At 34.0% G+C, this 24,210-nt stretch overlaps 4 protein-coding genes across 4 annotated transcripts; 3 read left to right on the top strand and 1 right to left on the bottom strand.

The window, feature by feature from the left end:
- Positions 1-94: 94 nt before the first annotated feature.
- On the bottom strand, positions 95-5,210 carry LOC103861590 (protein GLUTAMINE DUMPER 2-like). The gene has a single exon (XM_033287137.1). The coding sequence runs from the start codon at positions 4,273-4,275 to the stop codon at positions 3,859-3,861; it is 417 nt and encodes a 138-aa protein (XP_033143028.1). The 5' UTR covers positions 4,276-5,210; the 3' UTR covers positions 95-3,858.
- An 8,748-nt stretch (positions 5,211-13,958) lies between these two features.
- On the top strand, positions 13,959-15,244 carry LOC103861589 (40S ribosomal protein S10-1). Its single transcript, XM_009139306.3, has 5 exons — positions 13,959-14,077; positions 14,181-14,229; positions 14,368-14,650; positions 14,728-14,857; positions 14,986-15,244. Exons 1-5 carry the CDS (start codon positions 14,075-14,077, stop codon positions 15,064-15,066), a joined length of 546 nt encoding a protein of 181 aa, XP_009137554.1. The 5' UTR covers positions 13,959-14,074; the 3' UTR covers positions 15,067-15,244.
- A 542-nt stretch (positions 15,245-15,786) lies between these two features.
- Positions 15,787-19,705, top strand: LOC103861588 (pre-rRNA 2'-O-ribose RNA methyltransferase). The gene is made up of 11 exons (XM_009139305.3): positions 15,787-16,314; positions 16,399-16,446; positions 16,523-16,681; positions 16,767-16,813; positions 16,884-17,040; positions 17,126-17,187; positions 17,410-17,596; positions 17,811-17,900; positions 18,064-18,203; positions 18,322-18,439; positions 18,526-19,705. Exons 1-11 carry the CDS (start codon positions 15,835-15,837, stop codon positions 19,492-19,494), a joined length of 2,457 nt encoding a protein of 818 aa, XP_009137553.2. The 5' UTR covers positions 15,787-15,834; the 3' UTR covers positions 19,495-19,705.
- A 1,196-nt stretch (positions 19,706-20,901) lies between these two features.
- Positions 20,902-22,987, top strand: BCH (beta-carotene 3-hydroxylase 1, chloroplastic). Its single transcript, NM_001301961.1, is given in 7 exon segments — positions 20,902-21,288; positions 21,383-21,442; positions 21,514-21,585; positions 21,673-21,807; positions 22,248-22,373; positions 22,619-22,675; positions 22,767-22,987. Coding segments are annotated over 7 exon segments (903 nt in total). The 5' UTR covers positions 20,902-20,922; the 3' UTR covers positions 22,854-22,987.
- Positions 22,988-24,210: the final 1,223 nt, after the last annotated feature.

Raw genomic sequence — 24,210 nt, 5'->3', positions numbered from 1 at the left:
GTGTACACCGATGTAATGATATTCACATATACAGAAAAATGTAAATTTTCCAGTAAAGCAATACCAATCTACTTCATTGCAAATTTATTTTTATTTTTTTATTTGAATATTTTCTACATTGAGAACCATTTAAAACATTATTATAAACTGGATCACATATTTCATTGATGGAGTGGATGTATATTGTTTAAACCAATCATCTGTATAGTGAGTAAAATAAGTGTACACAGGGGAATGTGTACATATGGACATTAGAAATAGTGCGTACATATGGACAATAGAGAGAGTGTGTACATATGGACATTAGAGATCGAGAACTCGTGGATTGCAATATAGCCATAAACGTGTATTTTTATGACTTCAAAAATTTGATTGCTTTATGTTAGATAGTCGTATGTAGTATCACTAGATGTATTTTGTGTTGGATGAATGGACTAGGACTTTGTGAGAATCACGTGTACACATGAGAACAATATCCACGTGTATACCTAAATACAATATTTACATGTACATGATATCCATATGTACACACAATTAACATAAACACACATGATATCCATATGTACACAATCATCATAACTAGTTCAGTTCATGTAATGTTATCTTGACTCAGTTCATGTAATTGTTTCTTGACCCAATTCGAAATGACCGTAGAAGTACAAGACAAATCTATGGTGGATAAGCATGACCGGCGGTGGGGAGATTCCAGTTACAAGTTCCTTTGTGTTAGGCATCCAATAACTCAAAACCACCGAAGGTGCCGCAACCGTGACTGTGAAGAACTTGTTGATGATATTGTTTTGTAATTCAAGCAAGGATATATCTGGGAAAATGAGAATAATTCGTGACATAATTTCCTTGTCCATCGCGTAATTCCAACGAGAGTCACCGAAACTCCATTCGCCAGCAATGAATCGAGAGAGATGGTTGAAGGTTGGGATTTTCGAATTTATGAGGACAAAAAAATCAGCCGATGAAGATGATGATGTGTTAAAAAGATAAGATGAATCTGGGCTATTCATATTAAAGTTATAATAGTAGATCCAATGGTCATAAAATAAGACAAATATAAAATTTGTTAAAGTGTACTATAATTAATATTGTCTGTCGGATAGGAGGAGAGATGTGTGGCTGATATTAATTCCCGCTTATTCTCTAGTTAGGTCCATAAGTTTTAGAGTTATGGTTAGTGTATTTTAGTTAAGATTCAATAGGTTATTTGGAAGAAAGTGTGTGTGTAGCAACAACTGACCTATTATGATATAAAAAGATAGAAAGTGACCCTGAGTGTAATTGTTTCTTGTTTAATTGTGTCGATTGTCACATGTTCACATAAACATACCAGGACACTCTAAGGAAATGACGTACATAATTGCTACAATCATTGACCACTTGCCTCACACTAAAACAGGAGACAATTGGCTAGAAATACCAAATCGAGTGCAATATTAGGGAAATACCCTAAGCGCTCATAAACTCTAGTACCAAGTACATTTTTGGTTTTCTTTGACGGTTTTGCCCCTGCCCCAAACATTCCTCATCTTTCTCTTTCTTTCCCGAATTGCTTTCTCTTTTTTTTCCAGGTTTCCATCTATATCATAAATCTTTTTTTATCTTTCTTCTCCACCTTTATCGAAGTATAAAGCTTTTCTTCAAACACACAATCAATTTTTCATCGAATCCTTTAACTATTGCTTCCTTGGTTTCCAACTCAAATCCAACATAATCTCCTCATTTTTAATTTATGCTCGTCATCAACATCTAATCTCAGATACACCAAAAACGTTTTTCCTAATTATGAATTTGTTACCAATAAATTAGAGATTACGATAAGTTGTAGGAATCAATAGTTCACAAAGAGAAAAAGCATAGTACGAAACTCAAACATAGATTATTATATGTTAACATAAAATGTTTAATGTTAAGCTTTATCGTAAAATATTTAACGTTAAGATTTAATGTTAAGCTTTATCTTAAAATATTTAACGTTAAGCTTTAACGTAAAATGTTAACATTAAATATTAGATAAGTTAAACAGCTAATGATGCATTTGTCATGTAATGTTAACAATGAAATAACTCTAAAACGGTATTTATCCTATAACATATAATGTTAACATTTTACGTTAAGCTTTAAGGAAAATGTTAGCATTAAATAATATATATTAGACAGATAATGATGTAGGTATCAAGTAATGTTAACAATGACATAAATCTAATTTCTGGTTTATATGAGTTGTTAGTGAATAAACTTGTTTATGAAAAAATTATAACTAACAAGTAACAAAAGCAGTGACCTCATTGTGATATGTTATTTAACGTGTAAAACATAAATTTAGATGTAGTTTATTAATTTATATATGATACAAATGAGGTCACTGCTAACTTTTGTAGTAACGGCTAATATAAATACTAACACCTAATAATGTCAATGTGAGGCATATATTTAGCGTAAGATGAAAATATTTACATGCTAACGATAAAGTAATGCAAGGCACATAGTTAGTGTCTATTATAAATGATAACAGCAGTTCCAGCTATGTTAAAATTAAAGTTAATCAATACTAGGAATGATACCGACCATTGAAACAACTTTAGTCAAGAACTAATTTTCTATAGATACAACCAATGATGCTATGAATAACAATTTTGGGCAATGGTTAGCACGTAAGATGTAAACTACCAGCTATTAGATTATATATCTTACTCTCTTCGTTTATTTCTCTGTCGTGTGCAGGGAAGTTCTCACCGAAGTTCCATCAATCAAAAACTAGATCTTGTATTTTTTCTTCACTCTGAGTATCCAGTTCTGCAGAAATTCAATCTTCTCGGTTCGCGGCGAGAGATTTGGTTCAATCAATTTTTGGTTGTGTTAGGAGTTAATCTTCTCTCCTACCTCGATGGGATAATTTTGTTGGATCCACAACTGTGAAAATAGAAAAGAGAAAAAAAAATATTGTGATAATGGATTAGGAAAGAAGAAAGAGCCAGCATATTATTATTCGGTAAAAAAATTTAGCGAGATACAAGAGGTAGAAGGAAGAAGAATGGGCAGGAACTGGCAGGGTAGGGGCAGAGATATGGGGTAGGATAAGGGCAGGGACAATATTGAGATTTAGAAGTATCAATAGTATTTAGGGTATTTACTTAATTATGAATTTTTCTAGGTATATGTGGCCTAATTTCTCCTAAAACAGTCCAGTCGCTGTAGTCACTATTTACATTGTACTGATTTTCCAAAAGATAATATTTTTTTTGTCCAACTATAAAGATAAACAGGAAGAAGGATAAATGTCTTTTTTGAAACACTTAAAAGGATAAATGTATTTGGGCTATTTGTTCTTTTATAAAACTTGATAGTTATCAATCTATTTAGAAAATTTTGAGTAAAGATGCAACGAGAATTTAACAACTTCGGCTCGCCGCAACGAGCCAACGACGACACCATCAAGATCTTGGTACGTGTCGTTGTTACTAATTCTCTTCAATTTTCTTTCACTTGACGACCACTTAGGCCGATTCTCTAGTTATGACCGAACTACCATCGGCAACAATCCGACATGAATCACAACGATATATGTAGTTAAGCAGCTCATAAGGTACTTAAGCATCATAGTAGTTACTAATCATCTATTCAAGTTCTCCTTCTTGACCCATAAACGGGAAAATAGTGGAGAATAAGTTAAAAAAAAAAACCAAAACCATACTAACGATGCATAAACATCGTTTAAGCAGACAAAAATAATAAAATAAAAGTTATAAAACCCAATTTTATCCAATCCGCTCCTCTAAGGTCAGCATAATTATGACCCGGCCGGACCCGTTAACAGTTCAGAGTCCATAATGATTGTTCTGTTTTTCAAGTTCCAGTGTTCTGCCGCACCACCTGATCACTAGCCACTTCTTCCTTATGATCGCCGCAAGTACAACTGTAGTCAGACCTATTCGCCGGCGTAGCCAAGTAAGTTGGTTTGACATCGCCGGCCATGATGACGAGAAACTTCTCCGGCATCGCGGTAGTCCTTTCCTTGTGAGTGTCGCCGTCGGATTTGCCATCCTCTCCGTCCTCGAGATCTCTCTCAACCGAACCAGAGAGTCGCCAGTAAGAACAAGCGAGTATGAGAAGAGCGAAGGCGATGAGAGCAAACATGGCGGCCAAACCACCGAAGAGATAAGGAACCGGAGAGTGCCACGCCGAGTGAGGCACCACCATGGAAGAGCTATGATTGTTTCCTTCATGATTTTTGTAATATTGTCTTCCTTCCATTGTCTGCATGTGTTTCTCAAAGTGAATAATTGAAATGTTTTTTTTTTCTTTTATTCAATTAATAAAGTGGTGGGAGAAGGGATTGTGTTGTGAGGGGCATTTATAGAAGAGAGTAAAGGGAATTATTGTTTAACGCATTTGATCGTGCATGACGTTTCATTATTATGTTTATCATTCTTAATATGCATATGGTATCTTCTAATCTTTTTTAAGCATGTCAATCGACAGCGGGAGTTTTTTTTTTTTTTTACGAAATCCAAGCAGTATGTTGATAATTGATAAAACATAAATTTGAATGTCTTCAATTCTTCATGTATGTTGTGGTCCTGATTAATACTTCCAATTTTTAGTATAATTGGGAGAGTTTTTCTTAATCAAATAATATTCATTAATTATATGTAATGTTTTAATGAGTAAGTAGTAACATAATTAATTTTATAGGGAATCGTCTATTATTGGTGAAGTAAACAACTTCAATTCATGGTATAGAGATGTAGCTTTTCCATCTGTATTTAGTATTTACATGATTTCGGGGGTTTTCCTCGTTTTGGGTTAATAACTATAACTTAATTAAGTTGGTTTTCCAGAATTTTTTTTACATTATATGTCTCCATTTTAGTAATTTAACAAAGGTTTAAGTTTTGAATAATAGAATGGCCGTTTGACGTAAAAAAAAAAACAAAGATTTAAGTTTAGTGGTGGATTCAATAGTCTTTGTTTTTGCAACGGATTCAATAGTCTTTAAAATGCAATAATGGGTTGAGGTTGAATGGAAGATACAGTAACAGTATTTAATAATGGGATTTTTGCAAAATTGACCTATAACTTAAAGTCAAACACAAAACTAACCTCCTTTTTTTTTGAAAATTGGTTTTGCCCTATTCACCCCACAAGTTCATATAATTTACGAAAATGCCATCCATTTTTTTTTTATTTTTTTTTTCGAAAATGACATTTTTACTCTCTCACCCTCATCATCTTCAAGTAATTACAAGATTGCCATTGTCATCAATACCACAACCACCATGAACAACCAATTTGAAGCTCTTAATGCTCCTAAAATCGATTTACCCTTCTTCTTTTTCCATTCTTGTGACCTAAACACAACATATCTCTCACTTTCTCTCCACAATGAGCTAAAAAAACTCAAGATTTTGATTCTAAAATTTTTATGGTTCATAGAGTCATAGAAGCTAACGATTATGGGTGGGTGACTTCCGTTTGTGATTCTGTGTGCTTGGAGAAGCCTTATGTATGCTAAGGAACTTATCTCACTAATTTAAGGTATGACATCGAGTTTTTTTCCAGATCTGTTCGTCAGACGACTTACTTGGGAAGTCGTCTGGCTGTAGACGACTTACCTTTCAGTCGTCTGGCTGTAGACGACTTACCTGGAAGTCGTCTGGTCAACGCAGAGGTTATTTTTGCAATTGACTTTGAAATCTGTAACCTGAGACGACTGAAAGTTAAGTCGTCTACTATTGTTTGGTTTCAAAAAAAATTCCAAAGAACCTAGACGACTTACATTTCAGTCGTCATAGGTTAGTTTTGTATTTGACTGGATAATTTCAGAAGTTTGACTTCCCCAGACGACTTACATTTCAGTCGTCTGGCGAAAATTAAAATAATAATATTTTTTTTAAAGTAAACGACTTACAATTAAGTAGTCATAGGTTAGTTTTGCAATTGAAAAAAAAAACTTCAAGATTTAATTATACACAGACGACTTATAATTCAGTCGTCCACCAGACGACTTAATTGTAAGTCGTCCAGGATTTTTTTCCGAGATTCTGGTCAAACCTCGTAAACACTTCATAAAACCAAATCAAACTTGAAAAGTGTTTACTATACACAGAAATAAACACATATAGATGAAAACTAATTTTTGAAAAAAACATTTTAGTTTTCCAAAATCTAACCCTAACAATACATACAATACTACAACATATGTTTGCCAAACTCCTAAACCAAAGTATTTCATGATTCACTACTTCCACTCATATATCTTCAAAACAAATCAATTTTATCATATCTTAATTTATATCAGTTAAAACTGTTTATAATTACTTGATTTTTATTTTTTACGCATCTAAATATTTTTTTACAAGATTTATAAATTATTTTTAAAATAAACTGGTACCAGACGACTTACACTTCAGTCGTCCAGACGACTTACACTTCAGTCGTCCAGACGACTTACACTTCAGTCGTCCAGACGACTTCCAACATCTCAGACGACTCAGACGATTTACTGGGGCTATATTCGTAAAAATGGCTTCTGTTTTTTTGTTTGGTCACAAGAGGCTGAGCTGTAATTTCACTAGGCTTTTAGATTAGTTTTGCATTTGATTCAAGTTTGGGTATAGGTTTGGAATTAAAATCAAGTTGTGGGTTAGTTTTGGCAAAAACCCCTTTAATAATCTTGTTATGGCGATTTGTACACACACTTCACTGTTTTGGAAAAATACAGTAACAGTATTTAACTAAAACTCAATAAAAACCAATAAATCTTATAGACTAAACAGAAAAATACGAATCCACATATACGTTTGACCAAAAAAAAAAATGAATCCACATATACGAAAACAACTTTAAAATTACAGGAGTTGGTAGTTCAACCAGTTTGATAAAAATCAGCAAAAATTGGAAGTAATGCACAATTTCTTTTGTAATTTCATCCAAGATTATTCTGGAACGTAAAAACATAATAGAACTTATAAAATAAATTTATGTTACTAAAAACAAAAAAAAAAGTTGACGTCCCATATATAGAACTTTATAAATTAAATTTATGTTAGTTTTATGGATTTTCAATTCAACAATATGTCTGATACTCGTAGATTGGCATACATCATTGATATATTATTCTATATATCAATGTAGAATTCTTAACAACATTTATAAAAATATATAGTAACTATATAGTGAGCTATTGGGAATATCTATTCGCTACGAAATGAAATAACAGAATGAGTATACGTAACGGGCGGGTTTGGTTCTCAGCGTCAGCTTCCACCATGTCTAAGGACACACGGATATTCCGTTGGTTTCCAATCACTTCTCTTGCGTTCCTCATTTCCACATTCTTCCTCTTTTCTTTCTTAGTTTATTAATTTCTGTTTTCTGATTATTCTTTAATGTGCCCACTAGTATTATCTTAAGCACTAATATATCATTAAGTCGAGTGAAAGGAATTTCTAAGGCAAAACTTTTTTTAAAGCATCCAAGCCAACAATTTTGAAAGAATAATATTCTAACCTAATCCTCCTCTTACATTAACCTATTGAGATTAACTCTCATTTTCATTTCTCACATGTGTACAGACATATATATACGCACATACATAACAGATATGTGGTGGAGCCGGAATATATTAGTCGAATGATCATTTTCATATTATATATCAAGTTTCTAATAAGTTTATCTTTTTATAACCATAACCAAAATGTTTTAGGTATTTATAGTTTATTTTTCTTATGTTGAAGTTTAACCTACTTAACTTGTGGTCTGTATAACGATCCCTAATCCAACTTAAAATTCCCGGATTTGATTCGTGTTTATGCATGAATCTTAGGGAATCATATTCTCGTTATATAGGCACGTTCCATGTAAAGAATATAAAAAATACTACACAAAGCCAGTTAAAAAAAAACACTACATATAGGAGGAGCCCATTAGTTTCTAGCATAAATAAATTAAAGGAAGTAATTATCAATTAAGTACAAAATTAAGGCTCTGATCGGAGTTGTGGCTGTCAAAGCTTCGTGGAATTAAACAGTTTCTAAATCCCATTTTTCACTAATCATTTTTTTTTCTAATCTTAATGATTCTAAAGTTTTCGAAGTCTCTTTTTATTTCTCTCTTTTCTTTTACACTAATTTTTCTACCGCCACTTCTACGTTACTTTCAGAACAAAAAACATTTTAATCATACAAATAATTTTTCTTTACCACATAATAACTAAAACAACTTAATCTAAGTTATATTTATTTTATTTTAAAATTGTTTTGATAAATAAATTATTATTATATTTCTTTTTGTTATTTTAAGATCCATATTGATTTACTTTTATTTTCATATATGGTTTTTCTTTATTATTAGTATAATTTTATATTTGTAATGAAATATTAAGAATAAAATTAACAATTTCTACAATTTTTATCATTAGTTTTATTTTTTTCAAATATTTAAAATAATACTTATAGTTTTAACAGCCAGAATCTCTACACCTAATAGTCTAAAGTAACAGACTAAAGCGAAAGTTGCACCCTAAATAATGTAGTTTTATTCTTCTTTCTGGTACGGTAGTTATTTTGCCATAGTGGTTTGGACCAATCAGTTTATTTGAAAGAATGATGGGTGCCTGTTCGTGGTAAACAACCAGATTACCTGTGATTTTCAACAACCGGAATACTTGCCTTCTTCACCTTATTTCTAGGCAACAATTTCTATAAAATTCACCAAAAATCAATCATTGTTATAATATACATGATTTTGTTGGATATCTAAAAATACACCAGCAGGTCATTGATCTCAGTTTAATATTTAGACGCATCACGCTGCTTGTATTTACACCCTCACTTTAAAGGGCGCTAGAATTCATTATTTGTGAATGTTAGATAACTTAAAAACAGATAAGTGGATGTAAATTGGATAAGAGTATCACCACTATTCACTAATATAATAGTAGTATATAACATTACAGTGGCACGTATAGCTTTATAGATCTATGATGACTGATGACCTACTGAAACTATAGAATGCAGCAAATTTCATTATTGCATGTCTCCCATTAGTTACTTGAAAAACCTGAACGTCTAGAAAGAATATTTTAATTACAATAAAATAATTAAGATTCGCTCTCAGGAAAAGAGAAGAAGGTTATAAAAAAAAGGTCTATTAAAAATAAATGATGACAAAAGGATGTTCTTATTTTAACTCTAAGGAGATGAAAGTACAATAATTGTAGTGATTCATATACACATGTATCATAAAACACGTAGATGAAAAGAAACAAGGAGTAAAGATACAAAAAAAAACAGAGCGATATATAAGATTTTTTTGGTTCATTTCCTAATATTGCATAGTTTTTTGTTATGCTTTTTTTGAACTTTATGCTTTTTATTTGTTATGATAAGATTCATGTGGAAGCTGTAAAAATGGAGGAATAAAGAGGGGAATAGTTAGTAGAAGTAAAGCAGAAAGAGGTGTTTCCTTGAGAGAGAGTACATGCGAGACTGTCAACGGGGACCAGCCCTTGCAGGACCCACGCCCGGAGGGTGGTTCAACTTTTAGTCGAGACGTCCTTATCGTCCAGCACCCTGGTCTGGTCCATCTACCTCCATTGTCGGCCTTGCCCATTTTAACTTACCCACACATTCATTGGATACCATTAATGAATTCGTGCACTCAGATACGTCTAGTCTTGAGTATTAGCTAATAACACTATTCACCCTAGTCCTAGTGCGGCTGGCTTAACCGGCTAGAGGAATACTTGGTGTTATCGGATCAGAATTTGAAGTCTAGGAAGCCATATGCATGTGCTATGAGTACATTTGCACATGGGATCATTTAATTTTATTCTCTTCTTCTGATGTGAAACCATATAAACAGATAAACCATGTTAAATGAGAACCTAGTTCCTACAAAATTGGTTAAACAGTTTATTCTTTTCGTCTGGTCATTTTTGTTTTTCAGCTGATGCATGACCTTCCAAGATTTTGAGTCAGACTTGGTTTTATGTGCTATATTGTCATATTCAGGAAGGATGAACTACGTTTGTGAACCCGTCACAAATATTATCATATGTGATCTTGTATCTACAGACTACACCAAAGACAACTTTGTAGTTAACAATATTTTTTTATGAATTGCATCCTCTACTTTGCTTGATATTATCTTGTGAAAACTGCATGTATTGTGTAGGGGACAAAGGCCTTGCCCCAATTAATCTCGTTTGTTTAAAGTAATTCATGTCATAAGGGAATGTAATTCAAGTTGTGAACAAGGTTAGAATATTATTTGCAAACATGCGGAAATTTCTAGTGACTAAGTGGATAGTCCTCATATTTCGTGGGATTAGAACTATATATTTTCTCAATCCATATAGCAAATTCTTCAGCACTTTAACTAAACTATTAAGCTACAATAACTTGGATTTATGTAAATTCATACACATTCTTATATATTAAAATAGAATCATTATAATAAATGCATTCATACTATAATAGACACGTGACAGTCTTACAATATTTAATAACAAATATGCTAACGCGTTCACACTATATTCATAAATGTGTTCATACTATGTACTTTATGTTTTTTTTAAATATAAAACTCACATAAATGGTTCCAATAAAACTCTGGATTTTTTGGTTCGAATAAAAATAGATAACAAATCAAAAGCCAACCTATATAAATATATATATATATATATATATATATACATATGTTGTTTACGAATAAAGTTGAGCAAAATATTCTTAATTTTTTATTCGATTCGTTATCCGTTTTGATTTGAACCAAAAAATGAAACAAATCAAATAGTAGAATACAATATCCAAAAAGAAACAAATCACAAATACCAATATTTTTAGGAACAAATATCTAATTCGATCTGCTATATGCATATATATACATATATGTAAATAATTATATATATATGTTATATATATTATATTTTATATCAGTTTTACACTATTTTTATGAATTAATTTTATTATATTAGGTACTAGAATTTAAAAGTTAATTAATGTATTATTTTTGTAATAAAATGTTATTATTAAAATTTTCAATTTTTTCAATTTTTTTTATTTACGGATCAAATAGGATATTCTTTAAAATTCTAAAACATTGCGGATATCCGAGACACCGAATATATAGGTGGTTAAAGATTGAATCGACACGAAAGCTTCCAAATACCCAGATATTCGATATGTGTCCACCCCTATTTATTGATACAATTTTATTTTCTTTATATGAAAAATGACTATTGTTAAGGCCTTTTTTTAAAATTAATTTTAATTTTATGTTTCATGTATTATTTTGAACAAAAAAGTCATTTAATATTAATTAACAATATCTTTATATATTTGTCAACTATTTTTATATACTTTTTACATACACATACATGTGCACCTTGATGTGAGCACCTTGTAACTAAGTATTCACCACAATTGAAGTATCTAATTTTTTTGAAAGTTGAAATATTTTTTCTTAATGCTTCTTTCACTACCGACCAAATTGTAGTTAAATGATTTATCTTAATAATTTTTTTTCTTAAACTATTATCTGTTTAAAAACTATAATATGAAACTATTGGTTTGACTTGACGACTATCTAAAATTCATAACATGAAAATAAAAAAATAATATTAGTTTTTGGTTTTTACCAGAAAAACAAAAAATCAAACATTTTAAGTTTTAACCGAATTAACTAAAATAAAAATTAATTTAAAATATTAGTTATATTTTAGAAGATTAAAAACCAAAAAAAACTTATAACCGAACCAATATCCAAATTAAACAGATTTAATGTCTTTTTATTCAAAATAATGAAACTAATAATCACATCCCGTGCAAGGCGCGGATTATTACCTATTCATTTAGAGCATCTCCAAAAGACACTCTATAACTTCAAATATGAAGTTTTTTGCTTTCCAAAAAGGAACTTCAAAGTTTTGAGGAGTGAAACTCTATATTTGAAGTTTCACTACTCAAAGTCAAAACTTCAAATTTGAAGTTTCATATTTTTATTTGCATTTTGGTCACTACAATTACACATCACATTTATGACTCATAAATATTTTCTTGTTTATTGTATAATCAGTATAAAAATTATATCTCATAAATATTTTAAGTTTTTTTTACAAAATTTAAGTTTACACATAAAATTAAATAAAATTTTAAAATAAGATTTAAAATATTTAAAACTAAATTTAGATAACAAAAGTATAAAAAAATTCATGAAGACATAACTACTACACAAATTTAAATATTACAACAACACTAATAGTCAAGTAAGTTTGATCCGGAACCTTCAAAATTTCCAAATATTGTCTATTTTGTTTTTGTTAAACTTAAGATGGTTGTTTTTGTTATTGATGATGATGTCTTTTCGTGCATCTTTTTCTTGTTCATATTGAATATATTAACGAGTATTAATATCATCGATAAAAGTTGGTCTTTTAGCAATATTTTATGTTTCTCTTTCACTTTCTTGCTCTAATCTAATGTATTTATAAGTATTAATATCACCCGATTTCAACAATTTATATCTTTAATCTACAAATTAAAATGAGGAGAACCATTTTTACTTCAAAATGCACTTGTATATCATATATGCATTACAAAAATCACTTTATGGAATAATATCGTATTGCTTGAAGTTTAATATTAATTAATTTATTTTGTTTAAAATGTTATATTTTAATATAATATTTTATTAATTAATATTGTTGTAATATGTTTATATATGTGCTAGTTATTTACAAAAGTTTTGTGAATTTAAATTATTTATGACAAATATAAAGACCATATTATAAAATACAAATAATTTTGAAGTTGAGTTTGAAGTTTTGCTTTTGGAGAAGAACACCTTTAAACTTCAAATATAGAGTTTTGGAAACTTCAAAATAGAGTTCCTTTTTGAACACCTTTAAACTTTAAAATAAAGCACAACTGAAGTATCTAATTTTTTTGAAAGTTGAAATATTTTTTCTTGACGCTTCTTTCACTATCGACCAAATTATACTGAAATGATTTGTATTAATAATTTTTTTTTCTTTTTCTTAAACTATTATTTGTTTAGAAAATATAATATGAAACTACTGGTTCGACATGACGACTATCTAAAATTCATAAAATAAAAATAAAAAAATAATATTAATTTTTGGTTTTTACCAGGAAAAACCAAAAAAATCAAATAATTTAATTGAATAAACTAAAATGAATATTAATATAAAATAATTTATATTTTAGAAGATTAAAAACTAAAAAAACTTATAACCGAACTAATATCAAGATTAAACAGATTTAATGTCTTTTTATTAAAAATAATAAAACTAATAATCAATTCCGCGCAAGGCGCATATTATTACCTAGTCATTTAGTATTATACTGTAAAACTGGTTTTGCAATGTGTGCGCCAAACAAAAGGAAGGTTTACAGATTGGGAAATGGACCGTCTGATGCGCAATTTTTATGTGTTAATAATAGTGTAAACAATGGTAATCATAGAAAATAAAACAGAAGTGTACACCCATTTCATATTTTAATTAAAAAGAATAAAAATAATAGTTTCATATATGCATTTACTTCAATTTGGAAGATCACATCCATTAAATATTGGTGCAAATACAATAGTCGAGAAAGGAAAAACAGCTAGATCAATAGAACAAGTTTTTAAAAGATGGGGGTGTACACTTTGGTTGTGTATTTCTCAAATCATCCTGAAGGTTGCAGTTCATGTGGTTAACACCACTATATGCATCTTCTCACTTTGCTCATTCAATTTGTACTTGTGCTATTTTCCTTTTTAATCTCTAGTCCATTTTGACAGCCATGAATTCCATAATCTAAATCAATTGGTACGATGAGGTTCAGAAATCTAATTTTGAACCGGTTTAATCAAAATCCAAAGGCCAGGCTTGCAACAAACAATCAATACGATGCTCGGCCCAATAAAAGCCCAAGTCATCTTTTATCTACAGAAAACCCTAGCTCCCTTAGCTGAACATCTCCGCCTCTTTTGACCAAAAAAAACAAAAGCTCTGTGCCCCTTTGCAGCGAAATCTCTATCAACAAAGACGATGGTAAAGACTCTGCTTTAACTCTGTTCCTCTATTTTCTACGTTATGTAATGAAAAAACTTAACCAAGTATGTACTGATTGTGCTCTTGTTTGTTCTGTTACCAGATTATCTCAGAGACCAACCGCAGAGAGATCTGCAAGTACCTCTTCAAAGGTTTGTAACCTTATTAAATGAGTAATGTAGATGCTAGATCTTGTGAACCTTCGAGGGTTGTTCATAAAGTTTAAATCTTTAGGATAATGAGGTAATTATTGCAATGATTTATATCATTACCTTGGTTTGTTTCTACAGAAGGAGTATTGTTTGCGAAGAAAGATTTCAATCTCCCGAAGCATCCGTTGATTGAGTCAGTGCCCAACTTGCAAGTGATCAAGCTCATGCAGAGTTTCAAGTCCAAGGAGTACGTTAGGGAGACGTTCGCTTGGATGCACTACTATTGGTTTCTGACCAATGAAGGGATTGAGTTCTTGAGAACTTACCTTAACCTTCCGTCTGATGTTGTTCCTGCGACCTTGAAGAAGTCTGCTAAGCCCATTGGTCGTCCCTTTGGTGGCCCACCTGGTGATCGCCCAAGGTATGTTTCGTTTCTATCTTTGTATCCATTGTAACATTGACTCATTTAGTAATATGGGTTTTGGGGGATTGTTTCAGAGGACCACCTCGTTTTGATGGAGACCGTCCAAGATATGGTGACCGTGATGGGTACCGTGGAGGGCAACGTGGTGGAGATGTTGGAGGTGAAAAGGGTGGAGCTCCTGCTGATTACCAGCCCTCGTTCCAAGTAAATCTCTCTCTCTCTAACAATCCCTAGTAGTAGTAGTTCTTACAAATGATCTGCCTTCACTCAAGTCTTGTCAGTAGTTGATGAGTCTAACATTGGATATGTGATATTGTTGTTTGTGTTGACAGGGAGGTGGTGGTAGGCCTGGATTTGGCCGTGGTGCAGGAGGTTTCAGCGCAGCAGCACCCTCTGGTTCTGGTTTACCTTGAAAGAAATTTATGTAATCGTTAAGCTATGGAAAGACTGTTTTTTTTTTTTTTTTTTTTGGCTTCAGTTTTGTTTCTGTAATACACATCGGGAATCTATAATCTATCTATTTCTATGACTTTTGGTCTAAAGAAACAAATCTTATAGTTGAATTCTTGTTGAAATGCACGTTTCTTATTATTTTCTGACATGAGTAATCGGTAATCTATAATCTATATCTATTTCTCTGACTTTTGGTCTAAAGAAACTAATCTTATAGTTTCCATAATTAGTGCTAAAATGCACGTTTCTTACTAGTTTCTGACATGAGTAAACTGGTGCTATGACCAAATAAGGTTTTTTAATATGTCCGAACATTACTTGTCCAAACTATACCTGTGTATCTGCTTAAGAGTAACATGTTATGGAGTGTCAACCAAAATCTTCAACTTCTTCAGAAATCCATGATCGGTAATACATTGGATTACACTTGTGTGTCTGGTTATTCAATTTATATTTACTGATTCAAAGTTTCATATTCAAGAACAAGATTCAAACATTTCTTTGAGTGTATCATTACTGACTCTTATGGGTGGGTGCCACAATTAGTGATTAAGTTCGAACCGCGCAACTCTTTGGGTGAAGCCCATTAAAAAGAGTTACATAAGGCCCATTAAAAAGAGTTACATAAGGCCCATTTACACGGCGCGCGTAGTAAACCCTAAACCCTAGCTTATAAACACTTTCTATCACAGCTGCTTCCTGAAGAAAAAAAAGAAAAACCCTCAGCAATGGGTAAGAGTAAGCTGAAAGGGAGTCAACGTTTGGATAAGTACTACAAGCTCGCGAAGGAGCGCGGCTTCCGCTCCCGAGCCTCCTACAAGCTCCTCCAGCTCGACGAAAAGTTCTCCTTCCTCCACAAATCCCGAGCCGTCCTCGATCTCTGCGCCGCCCCCGGTGGTTGGATGCAAGTCGTTGTCCAGAAGGTCCCCGTCGGCAGCCTCGTCCTCGGGATCGATCTCGTCCCCATCAAGACCATCGGCGGCTGCGTCGCCATCCAGCAGGACATCACGAGGCCCGAGTGCAGGTCCAAGATCAGGCAGGTGCTTGACAAGCACGGCGTCAAGGCTTTCGATCTCGTTGTTCACGATGGGTCTCCCAACATCGGTGGTGCCTGGGCTCAGGAGGCCATGACTCAGAACGCTTTGGTTATTGATTCCGTTAAATTGGCCACTGAGTTTTTGGCTCCTAATGGCAATTTCGTCACAAAGGTCTCACCTTTGAGCTTTTGGAATTTGATTCGTTTTCTTTATTTGATTATGTTTTGACAATTGTTTTTTTTTCTCTGTGTTTAGGTTTTCAGGTCTAGAGATTACAACTCTGTACTGTTCTGTCTTGGGAAGGTATTTGTTTTACTTGTTGAATGTAATGTGATGAGAGGTTCTTGTTTCTTACTGGTGGGTCTTTGGTTTGGTGCAGCTGTTTGAGAAGGTTGAAGTGTATAAGCCGGCGGCTAGTCGTTCAGCGTCTGCTGAGACGTATCTTTTGGGGTTGAAGTACAAAGCTCCTGGAAAGATTGATCCTCGTCTTCTTGATTTCAGACATCTCTTTAAGGAGGCAGCTGAACCTACAAGAAAGGTTTGTTCTATTTTTGTTTAGTGTTTGGCTTTTTTTTTTATGTAGTTAAGATTTGTGAGTAAGTATTACATGTTGTATTTTGCAGGTTGTGGATGTTCTTGCAACATCGAAGCAGAAGAGAAACCGTGATGGGTATGCAATGTCAACTATCTTGTTTTTGTTTTGTTTATATGAAGTTTTAGTAACTGAGGATTATGTTTAGGTATGAGGATGGAGAGTCCATTTTGTGGAGAGTTTCATCTGCTTCTGATTTCATCTGGTCTGAGAATCCTCTTGAGATTCTTGGCACGGTTACTTCTATATCCTTTGACGATGAAGCCTCTCGTCCTTTAAAGGAACACGAGTTGACTTCAGAGGAGGTACTGCTCTCTAATTTGCCTTTATTTTAACTAAGCCATGATTATTTCCATAAACCTGCTGGTAACTTTTTTTTTTTGGTTGCAGATTAAAATTCTTTGCGATGATCTTCCGGTTTTGGGGAAGAATGACTTTAAGCACATCTTAAAGTAAGAACTGTGTTACTAGTCTGAATAATACCTTACATACTCAACCAGATAAAACATTGTGCGTAAAATAGGCTATATCTGGTGTCCGATGGTCTTAGGACTGTCGTGAGGGAAAATATGGTTTTGTTATGACTCTCTTACCATTTTATGTCAACCATCAATACGTTAGGAAATTGGATTAGCTTTGTAGCAGATATGTAACTCCTTTTTTTTTTGTTGTAGATGGCGAATGCAAATCAGGAAAGCTCTGACTCCTGAGAAAAAGGAAGTAGCTAAAAAGGAGCCTGATGTGGAGAAGGAAGAGGAAAATGAGGATGATAAATTACTCAATGAATTAGAAGAGCTGACAAACGCAGTAGATCGCAAGAAGAAACAAGCAAAGAAGCTTCTTGCAAAACGACGAGCTAAGGTTAGGCTCAGTTTTTTTTTGTTACATTCCTATTTGCCATTTCCGTTGGTATAAAGTGGATAATCGTGTTGTCGCCAATTGTATAATTTATAATCAGTTGCTTTACCACTGATTTCTAGGAACTAAGAGCACTTTTTATACTGTTATCAGTGGTCTTAGTGTTAGATCATTTTGACCTTTTACTTCCTTTGCTAAATTCGATATAATTTGCCAGGATAAGACACGGAAGGCGACTAATCTACAGATAGATGCACTTGAAGATGGTTACGTGGACCATGATTTGTTCTCTCTTGCGGCTATCAAGGTACTCCAGTTTTTTATCCAGACTCTACGTTAAATTTGTTTTGTATGACTAACTGCCATCAAAAGGAAGCTTGTTTTGATATGATTCAGTTGTGTTAACATATGATTCTACTCCGAATTAGCTTGTAAATACGTAGAAATATTAATTTATTTATCCTTTGCAGGGAAAGAAAGATCTTATGGCAGTTGACAATGATGAAGATGATAATGTCAACACCAATGACATTGAGAACGAAAACCGTGTTGTTGTCGACTCAGATGACTTCGAGGACAGTGGCCTAGATTCTGATGAAGAACGTCAGAGGTCAGGCTTCTGACCCCATCCTTATGTGTTGATTATAGAATGTGTTTCGAGATTGCCATATCTTGCTCAAGTTTGTGTTGTGCAGCTATCTCATCTTATAGTCTTTTTGACATTGCAGATACACTGAAATAATGGAAGAGGCTTTTGATGAGGCATATGACCGGTACATGGAGAAGAAAGAAGGAAGCGCAAAGCAAAGGAAGCGTGCTAGACAGGCACACGCTGAAAAGCTGGAGGTAACTAAATATCATTGCTTACCCCTCATTTTCATGGATGCTACAGATTTGTTTTGATTGACACATTTTTTTGCTTGGATCTGCAGGAGGGTGATGGAGATGAAGAAATGAAACTAGATTACGATTCAGATATGAATGTAGAGATGGATGAGGCGAACCCTCTTATGGTGCCACTTGATGATGGAGAGACCCAAACAAAAGAGGAAATATCCAACCAGTGGTTCAGTCAGGATATATTTGCAGAAGCGGTTGAAGAAGGAGACTTGGGAAAAGATGACAGTGACGACGACATGCCAACTAAGAAGAACTTATCTAAAGCCGAGAAGAGGAAGAAGGCGAAAGCAAGCAAGTTGTCTGATCATGCTTCACTCGCTAGCTCTAAGAAGGAAGACGATTTCGAGATCGTCCCTGCGCCAGTCACAGATTCGGACTCTGATTCATCCTCAGATGACGACAACGTTCATACAAAAGCCGAGATTTTGGCCTGCGCTAAGAAAATGCTGAGGAAGAAGCAGAGAGAAGAGATGCTCGACGATGCTTATAACAAGTACATGTATGGTGACGAAGGTTTTTTACCCAAATGGTTTTTGGATGACGAGAAGCAGCATAGGCAACCGATGAAACCCGTCACGAAAGAAGAAATCAACGCAATGAAGGCTCAGTTCAGAGAAATCAACGCTCGTCCAGCCAAAAAGGTGGCAGAGGCCAAGGCAAGGAAGAAGAGAGCCGCGGCGAAAAGATTGGAGAAGGTGAGGAAGAAGGCAAACGTAATATCCGACACAACTGATATATCAGACCGTTCAAAGGACAAGATGATAGACAAGCTGTACAAGAAGGCAGCGGAGCCGAGGAAGCCTAAGAAGGAACTTGTTGTGTCAAAGAAAGGAGTTGGGGTTAAGGTTGGGAAAGGACAGAAGAGAGTGGATAGGAGGATGAAGAGTGACGCTAGGCAACGTGGAGGAGGCAAGCCTGGTAGGAAGGGGAAGAAGAGTGCCCCTGGTAATAAGTCAGGCCAGAAAAAACCGAGGGGTAAGAGACCCATGGGCGGCGGTTAAGTCCTCAACGGTTCGGTTATGTCGCGACAGGAAGTTTTGTTACCGTGTACCGTCGTAGTCTGATATATCTATTTTGAGCACACTTCTTGACTTTGTTTTTTGATTCTTAAATCAGTACTTTGTTTTTTTTCGAGTCCCAAGTTTAAACTTACTGGAACTCTTATCTTGTTTATGAAGAGGTATGGTAATGCTTTCAATATGTACCTTGTTACGTGAGTGCGGGTTACAACTGGGAGGAGCTTGTTCCATAAAAGTTCTTATAATTCAATTTAGATTCACAATAGTGATGACAGAACCATAGGTTGTTGCTGAGTTTCCTCATGACCCTGACGCGTTTACTCAGGGACTTGTTTATGCGGGAGATGATACACTGTTTGAAATGATCCTTACTAACGCTTTTTACACTTAACTCAATCTTGTTCGGAACTATAAGTATTGATCTGTTGAATACCATTGCATGGGACAGCGACAAGCAACGCCTCTTTGGTAATAAATCTCTTTATAGTCGTATGACATTTTGAGTCTCGGGTTATGCAGTAAGGGGGAAACTATGTATGAAGATTTTACTAAATCAAGCTAAAACAGGCATTAGAATAGAGCGAGAAACAGACACGAAACAATGCTTGGTATGAAATGAAGATACATATAATGCTTATGGTTAGGTTGTACTTGTATTCCTAACAATAGGAGGTGTAGTGTAACCTTGAGGTCCATGGCCCAAGTTGCATTTGGAGTGGTCCAAAAAAATGAAATAAATAAATATATCAGAAAGACAAAGATACTACGAGGAATTCTGTGAACCAATGGAAAAATGACACGTAAAGAAGACCCATATGCCCAACACTATCTAAGCATCAGCCTCATATTAAATGGATGTAACTTGTAAGTAACTTGTTGCTTTCCTTTGTGTTTTTGTCTTTCCTGAATCCTTCCCATCTTTTATACTTAACTTACCACGGATTTCACTACATTTACGTACACATAGAAACATAATCTTTTTCATTAACAATTAAAACAAGAATATTTGTACAATTAAATTGACTTCAAGACTGTTAAAATTTACAAGATTTCATTTACGTTTATTCTTTATATTTCCTAATTATATAAAAAATTTTCACTAAAATCGTGTGTAAATTAATATTGGTGATTTTAAATAAGATAAAGTAGAAGAAGGGTGGGGTAAGATTAGTGGAGGACAAAAGACTTGAAGGGGGAAATTTCATTACACGAAACTAAACCGTCCTTCACTTGTATTTTATTTAATTTTCAAAGTGTCTTTTTGTTTTTTCTTTTTAATAATAAAAGACCCAAAACAAAATGAATCCTAGGCCTCCTCATTGCATTTAACAACCACATCTCTTTCTCTCTCTCGCATAAAAGGTGAACCACCAGTCAATCACCAGGTACTCTCGGAGCTCCTTCTTCACCATGGCGGCAGGTCTCTCAACCACCGTAACATTCAACCCTCTCCACCGCTCTTTCTCATCCTCCTCAAGTGTCCGCTTACACCACCCAAGATCCTTAACCGGACTCCCTTCATCTCTCCGGTTCAGAGGCTTCTCGGTCTGCTACGTCGTCGAGGAGCAGAGGCAGAGCTCTCCCGTCGACAACGATGAAAGACCTGAGAGAACCAACGTCATAGATCCCGAGCTCTTGGCTTTGCGTTTGGCTGAGAAGTTGGAGAGGAAGAAGTCCGAGAGGTTCACTTATCTAATAGCAGCTGTGATGTCGAGCTTTGGTATCACTTCCATGGCCGTTATGGCCGTTTACTACAGATTCTCTTGGCAAATGGAGGTAATAACCAAAAAAAATATAACAAAAAACTCAATTCAATTTGAAAAAGTTTCATAATTGTTTCTTTTTGTTTTGGTTATAAAAAATGAATCAGGGAGGTGTGATCCCAATGTCAGAGATGTTTGGTACATTTGCACTCTCTGTTGGTGCTGCTGTAAGTTCTCAAACAATCTTCTTTAAACACACACATAGTTTGTCTGAATTCAATGAATATTTGTCTATCAGGTGGGCATGGAGTTTTGGGCAAGATGGGCTCATAGAGCTCTCTGGCACGCTTCTCTTTGGAATATGCATGAGGTTGGTTACCTTCAGTTCTCATCCTGACTGAGTAATTCAATCTCTAGCTACTTAATTTGATTTTTCTCCTCTTTTTTTTGGGAGCAGTCACATCACAAACCAAGAGAAGGTCCCTTTGAGCTGAACGATGTGTTTGCAATTATAAACGCTGTTCCTGCGATTGGTCTCCTTTCTTATGGTTTCTTCAATAAAGGACTCGTCCCTGGTCTTTGCTTTGGCGCCGTATGTCATCTCTCTCTCTCTATACACGCAAACTCATTTGTCTATATACTCTCACAAACAACTATGCTAAAAGGATTTTAAATCTTTAACTAAGTGATTAGGCTATTTTAATACAAAATTAAACAACAGTTAGCACATTTCGGTGCCTTTTTATTAGTACTAAAGGTCAAAACAATTAGTATTTTATTCTCTGTGGACATTAGGCTTAAAGAAACGTATCTCTCTTGCAAGATTTTCTGTCTCTAAATTATATGTATTTTATTTTACTAAAGACATTGGGATCTTCGGTTCATGTGATGACAAAATAGGCTCGTTGGCTTTCATTAATACCCCATGAGACTAGTGGTGGCTTACTCTGTCTTTTGTTTTCCGCTAAAAACGCCGTTATGTTGCGTTCGCGTCTGCGTTTTTGCTCTAAGTTGTTTCTCTCCTTGCAACAGGGACTAGGAATAACGGTGTTTGGGATCGCCTATATGTTTGTCCACGATGGTTTGGTGCACAAGCGTTTCCCTGTAGGTCCCATCGCTGATGTCCCTTATCTCCGGAAGGTCGCTGCCGCTCACCAGGTATATAACTCATTGACTTGATCGGTCAACGACAAAAGTATAAACAGTTCCTTTCCCAAAATAGAAACGCATTTCGTTGAAGTCTCCTGAATGAATAGTATTTTATTGGATTCTATTGGTTTTTAACTTTTTATCCATGCGCTTTGTTGTATAATTGTCTGGCGTTAAAAATATAAAACAATGTTTTCGGCGTTCCTAGTTATTGATTTAGAAATTTCATACGCTCGTTCATGATGGTGTTTCAGCTACATCACACTGACAAGTTCGATGGTGTGCCATATGGACTGTTTCTTGGACCAAAGGTGAGTTTTTGGATCTGCTTTAGATTCTCAATCTTCTAATTTATGTTGGTCTTTAATAGTTTAATTTTGACAAATGAACTGGTGATTCTAGGAATTGGAAGAAGTTGGAGGAGATGAAGAGTTAGACAAGGAGATTAGTCGGAGAATCAAATTATACAAAAAGAGTTCGAGCTCTTGATTACTTAATTAAAAACAAATTTTACTTCTCTTTTTCTTTTATGGTCTTTTGTCATGATCTGAAATACGGTCTTTGTTGATAAATCATATATGCCGATTTTGATTTTTAATTATAAAAGTAGAAAATTAGGCTAATACTACATAAACACACCATTAATCATCTTAGCTAAAAGTAAATAAATATAAACATACCAATTCGACTGACTATTTATTAGACATATCTTATTCAGTGAATATGAACAAGGCGAGACATTATAGATCTTATACTTATCTGGAATAAATTGAAACATATTATGACTTGCACTAGAAGATCTTTTGCTTATGCATGCACGTTTGCAACCAACAAGTTAATAATATTCATGCATCTACCCAAATTGATGTTTCTGGATGTTTCTTCGTCACGCAAGTTTATTTAAGCTTACGTTCATAGTATGGCCCGCTTCTTCGCGCGATCTCGTGGAAGATGGCGCCATCGAACGTTGCGTGTAACGTCATGATTCATTAATGTTCAAAATAAAAGAAAAGGTTGAAATCAATTGCTGCATGCAATCACTCTCATCTTTTTTTCTTTAACAACATCAAAGATAGAAGATGAATAAGGAGACCCCTAAACGCTCACTAATTAATACTATGCAAAACGAAGTAGTATATAATTAATGATCATTAGTGGAACTGGAGCAAATGTTCTTACACTTCAAACACTGAAGCTTTTGCGAGTGAGTACAACATACGAATATACTGTAGAAGACGAGTAAAGAAGACACGTACAGTCTAGAAGTCGTAACCACTATACAGTCAAAGATATATTAGTGCTATGGTATCAGTTTATTACTTGGCGGGTGAGATCATAAAAAGGGAATAATTCTTTAAAGAAAAAGTTATGGATACGTGTTACGTGCTTAGTCTGTTCTATTAGAACTAACTCACTTTAATTTCACCAGTGGGTACATCACAGTATTATCTCATCATGCTCATCGATTGTAAGTGTAAGTTTATTATGTACACTCCCACGACACTACCCAATTAAATCCCAAGAGATAAGAGGGAGACCAAATTATTTGATGGTGAAAAGTGACAGAGGATGAGGATGAGGTGGCGTGGACGCATAATTAGATTATGACATAAAACGTGCGATATAAAAATTCGATGATAGCTTCTTTTTACACAAATAGGAAGTTCGGTACAGCTTTTGACCAAGTAGCTCCAATATAACCAATAACGCACAAATCAATAATCAATCCTAAATACTACACATTTTGTTAGAAAGTCTAGTGTTTTATATTTCTTTTTTGCTGTTGTAAAGTTTAAGATTCATTCGTGGACGAATGGTAAGCCTTGTTTCGACCGACCAAAGTGAC

The sequence above is a fragment of the Brassica rapa genome, chromosome A03 (genome assembly GCF_000309985.2).
Source record: "Brassica rapa cultivar Chiifu-401-42 chromosome A03, CAAS_Brap_v3.01, whole genome shotgun sequence".
Lineage (NCBI taxonomy): Eukaryota > Viridiplantae > Streptophyta > Magnoliopsida > Brassicales > Brassicaceae > Brassica > Brassica rapa.
The sequence above is the reverse complement of the archived record's forward strand: the minus strand, read 5'-3'. Positions and strand labels throughout refer to the sequence as shown.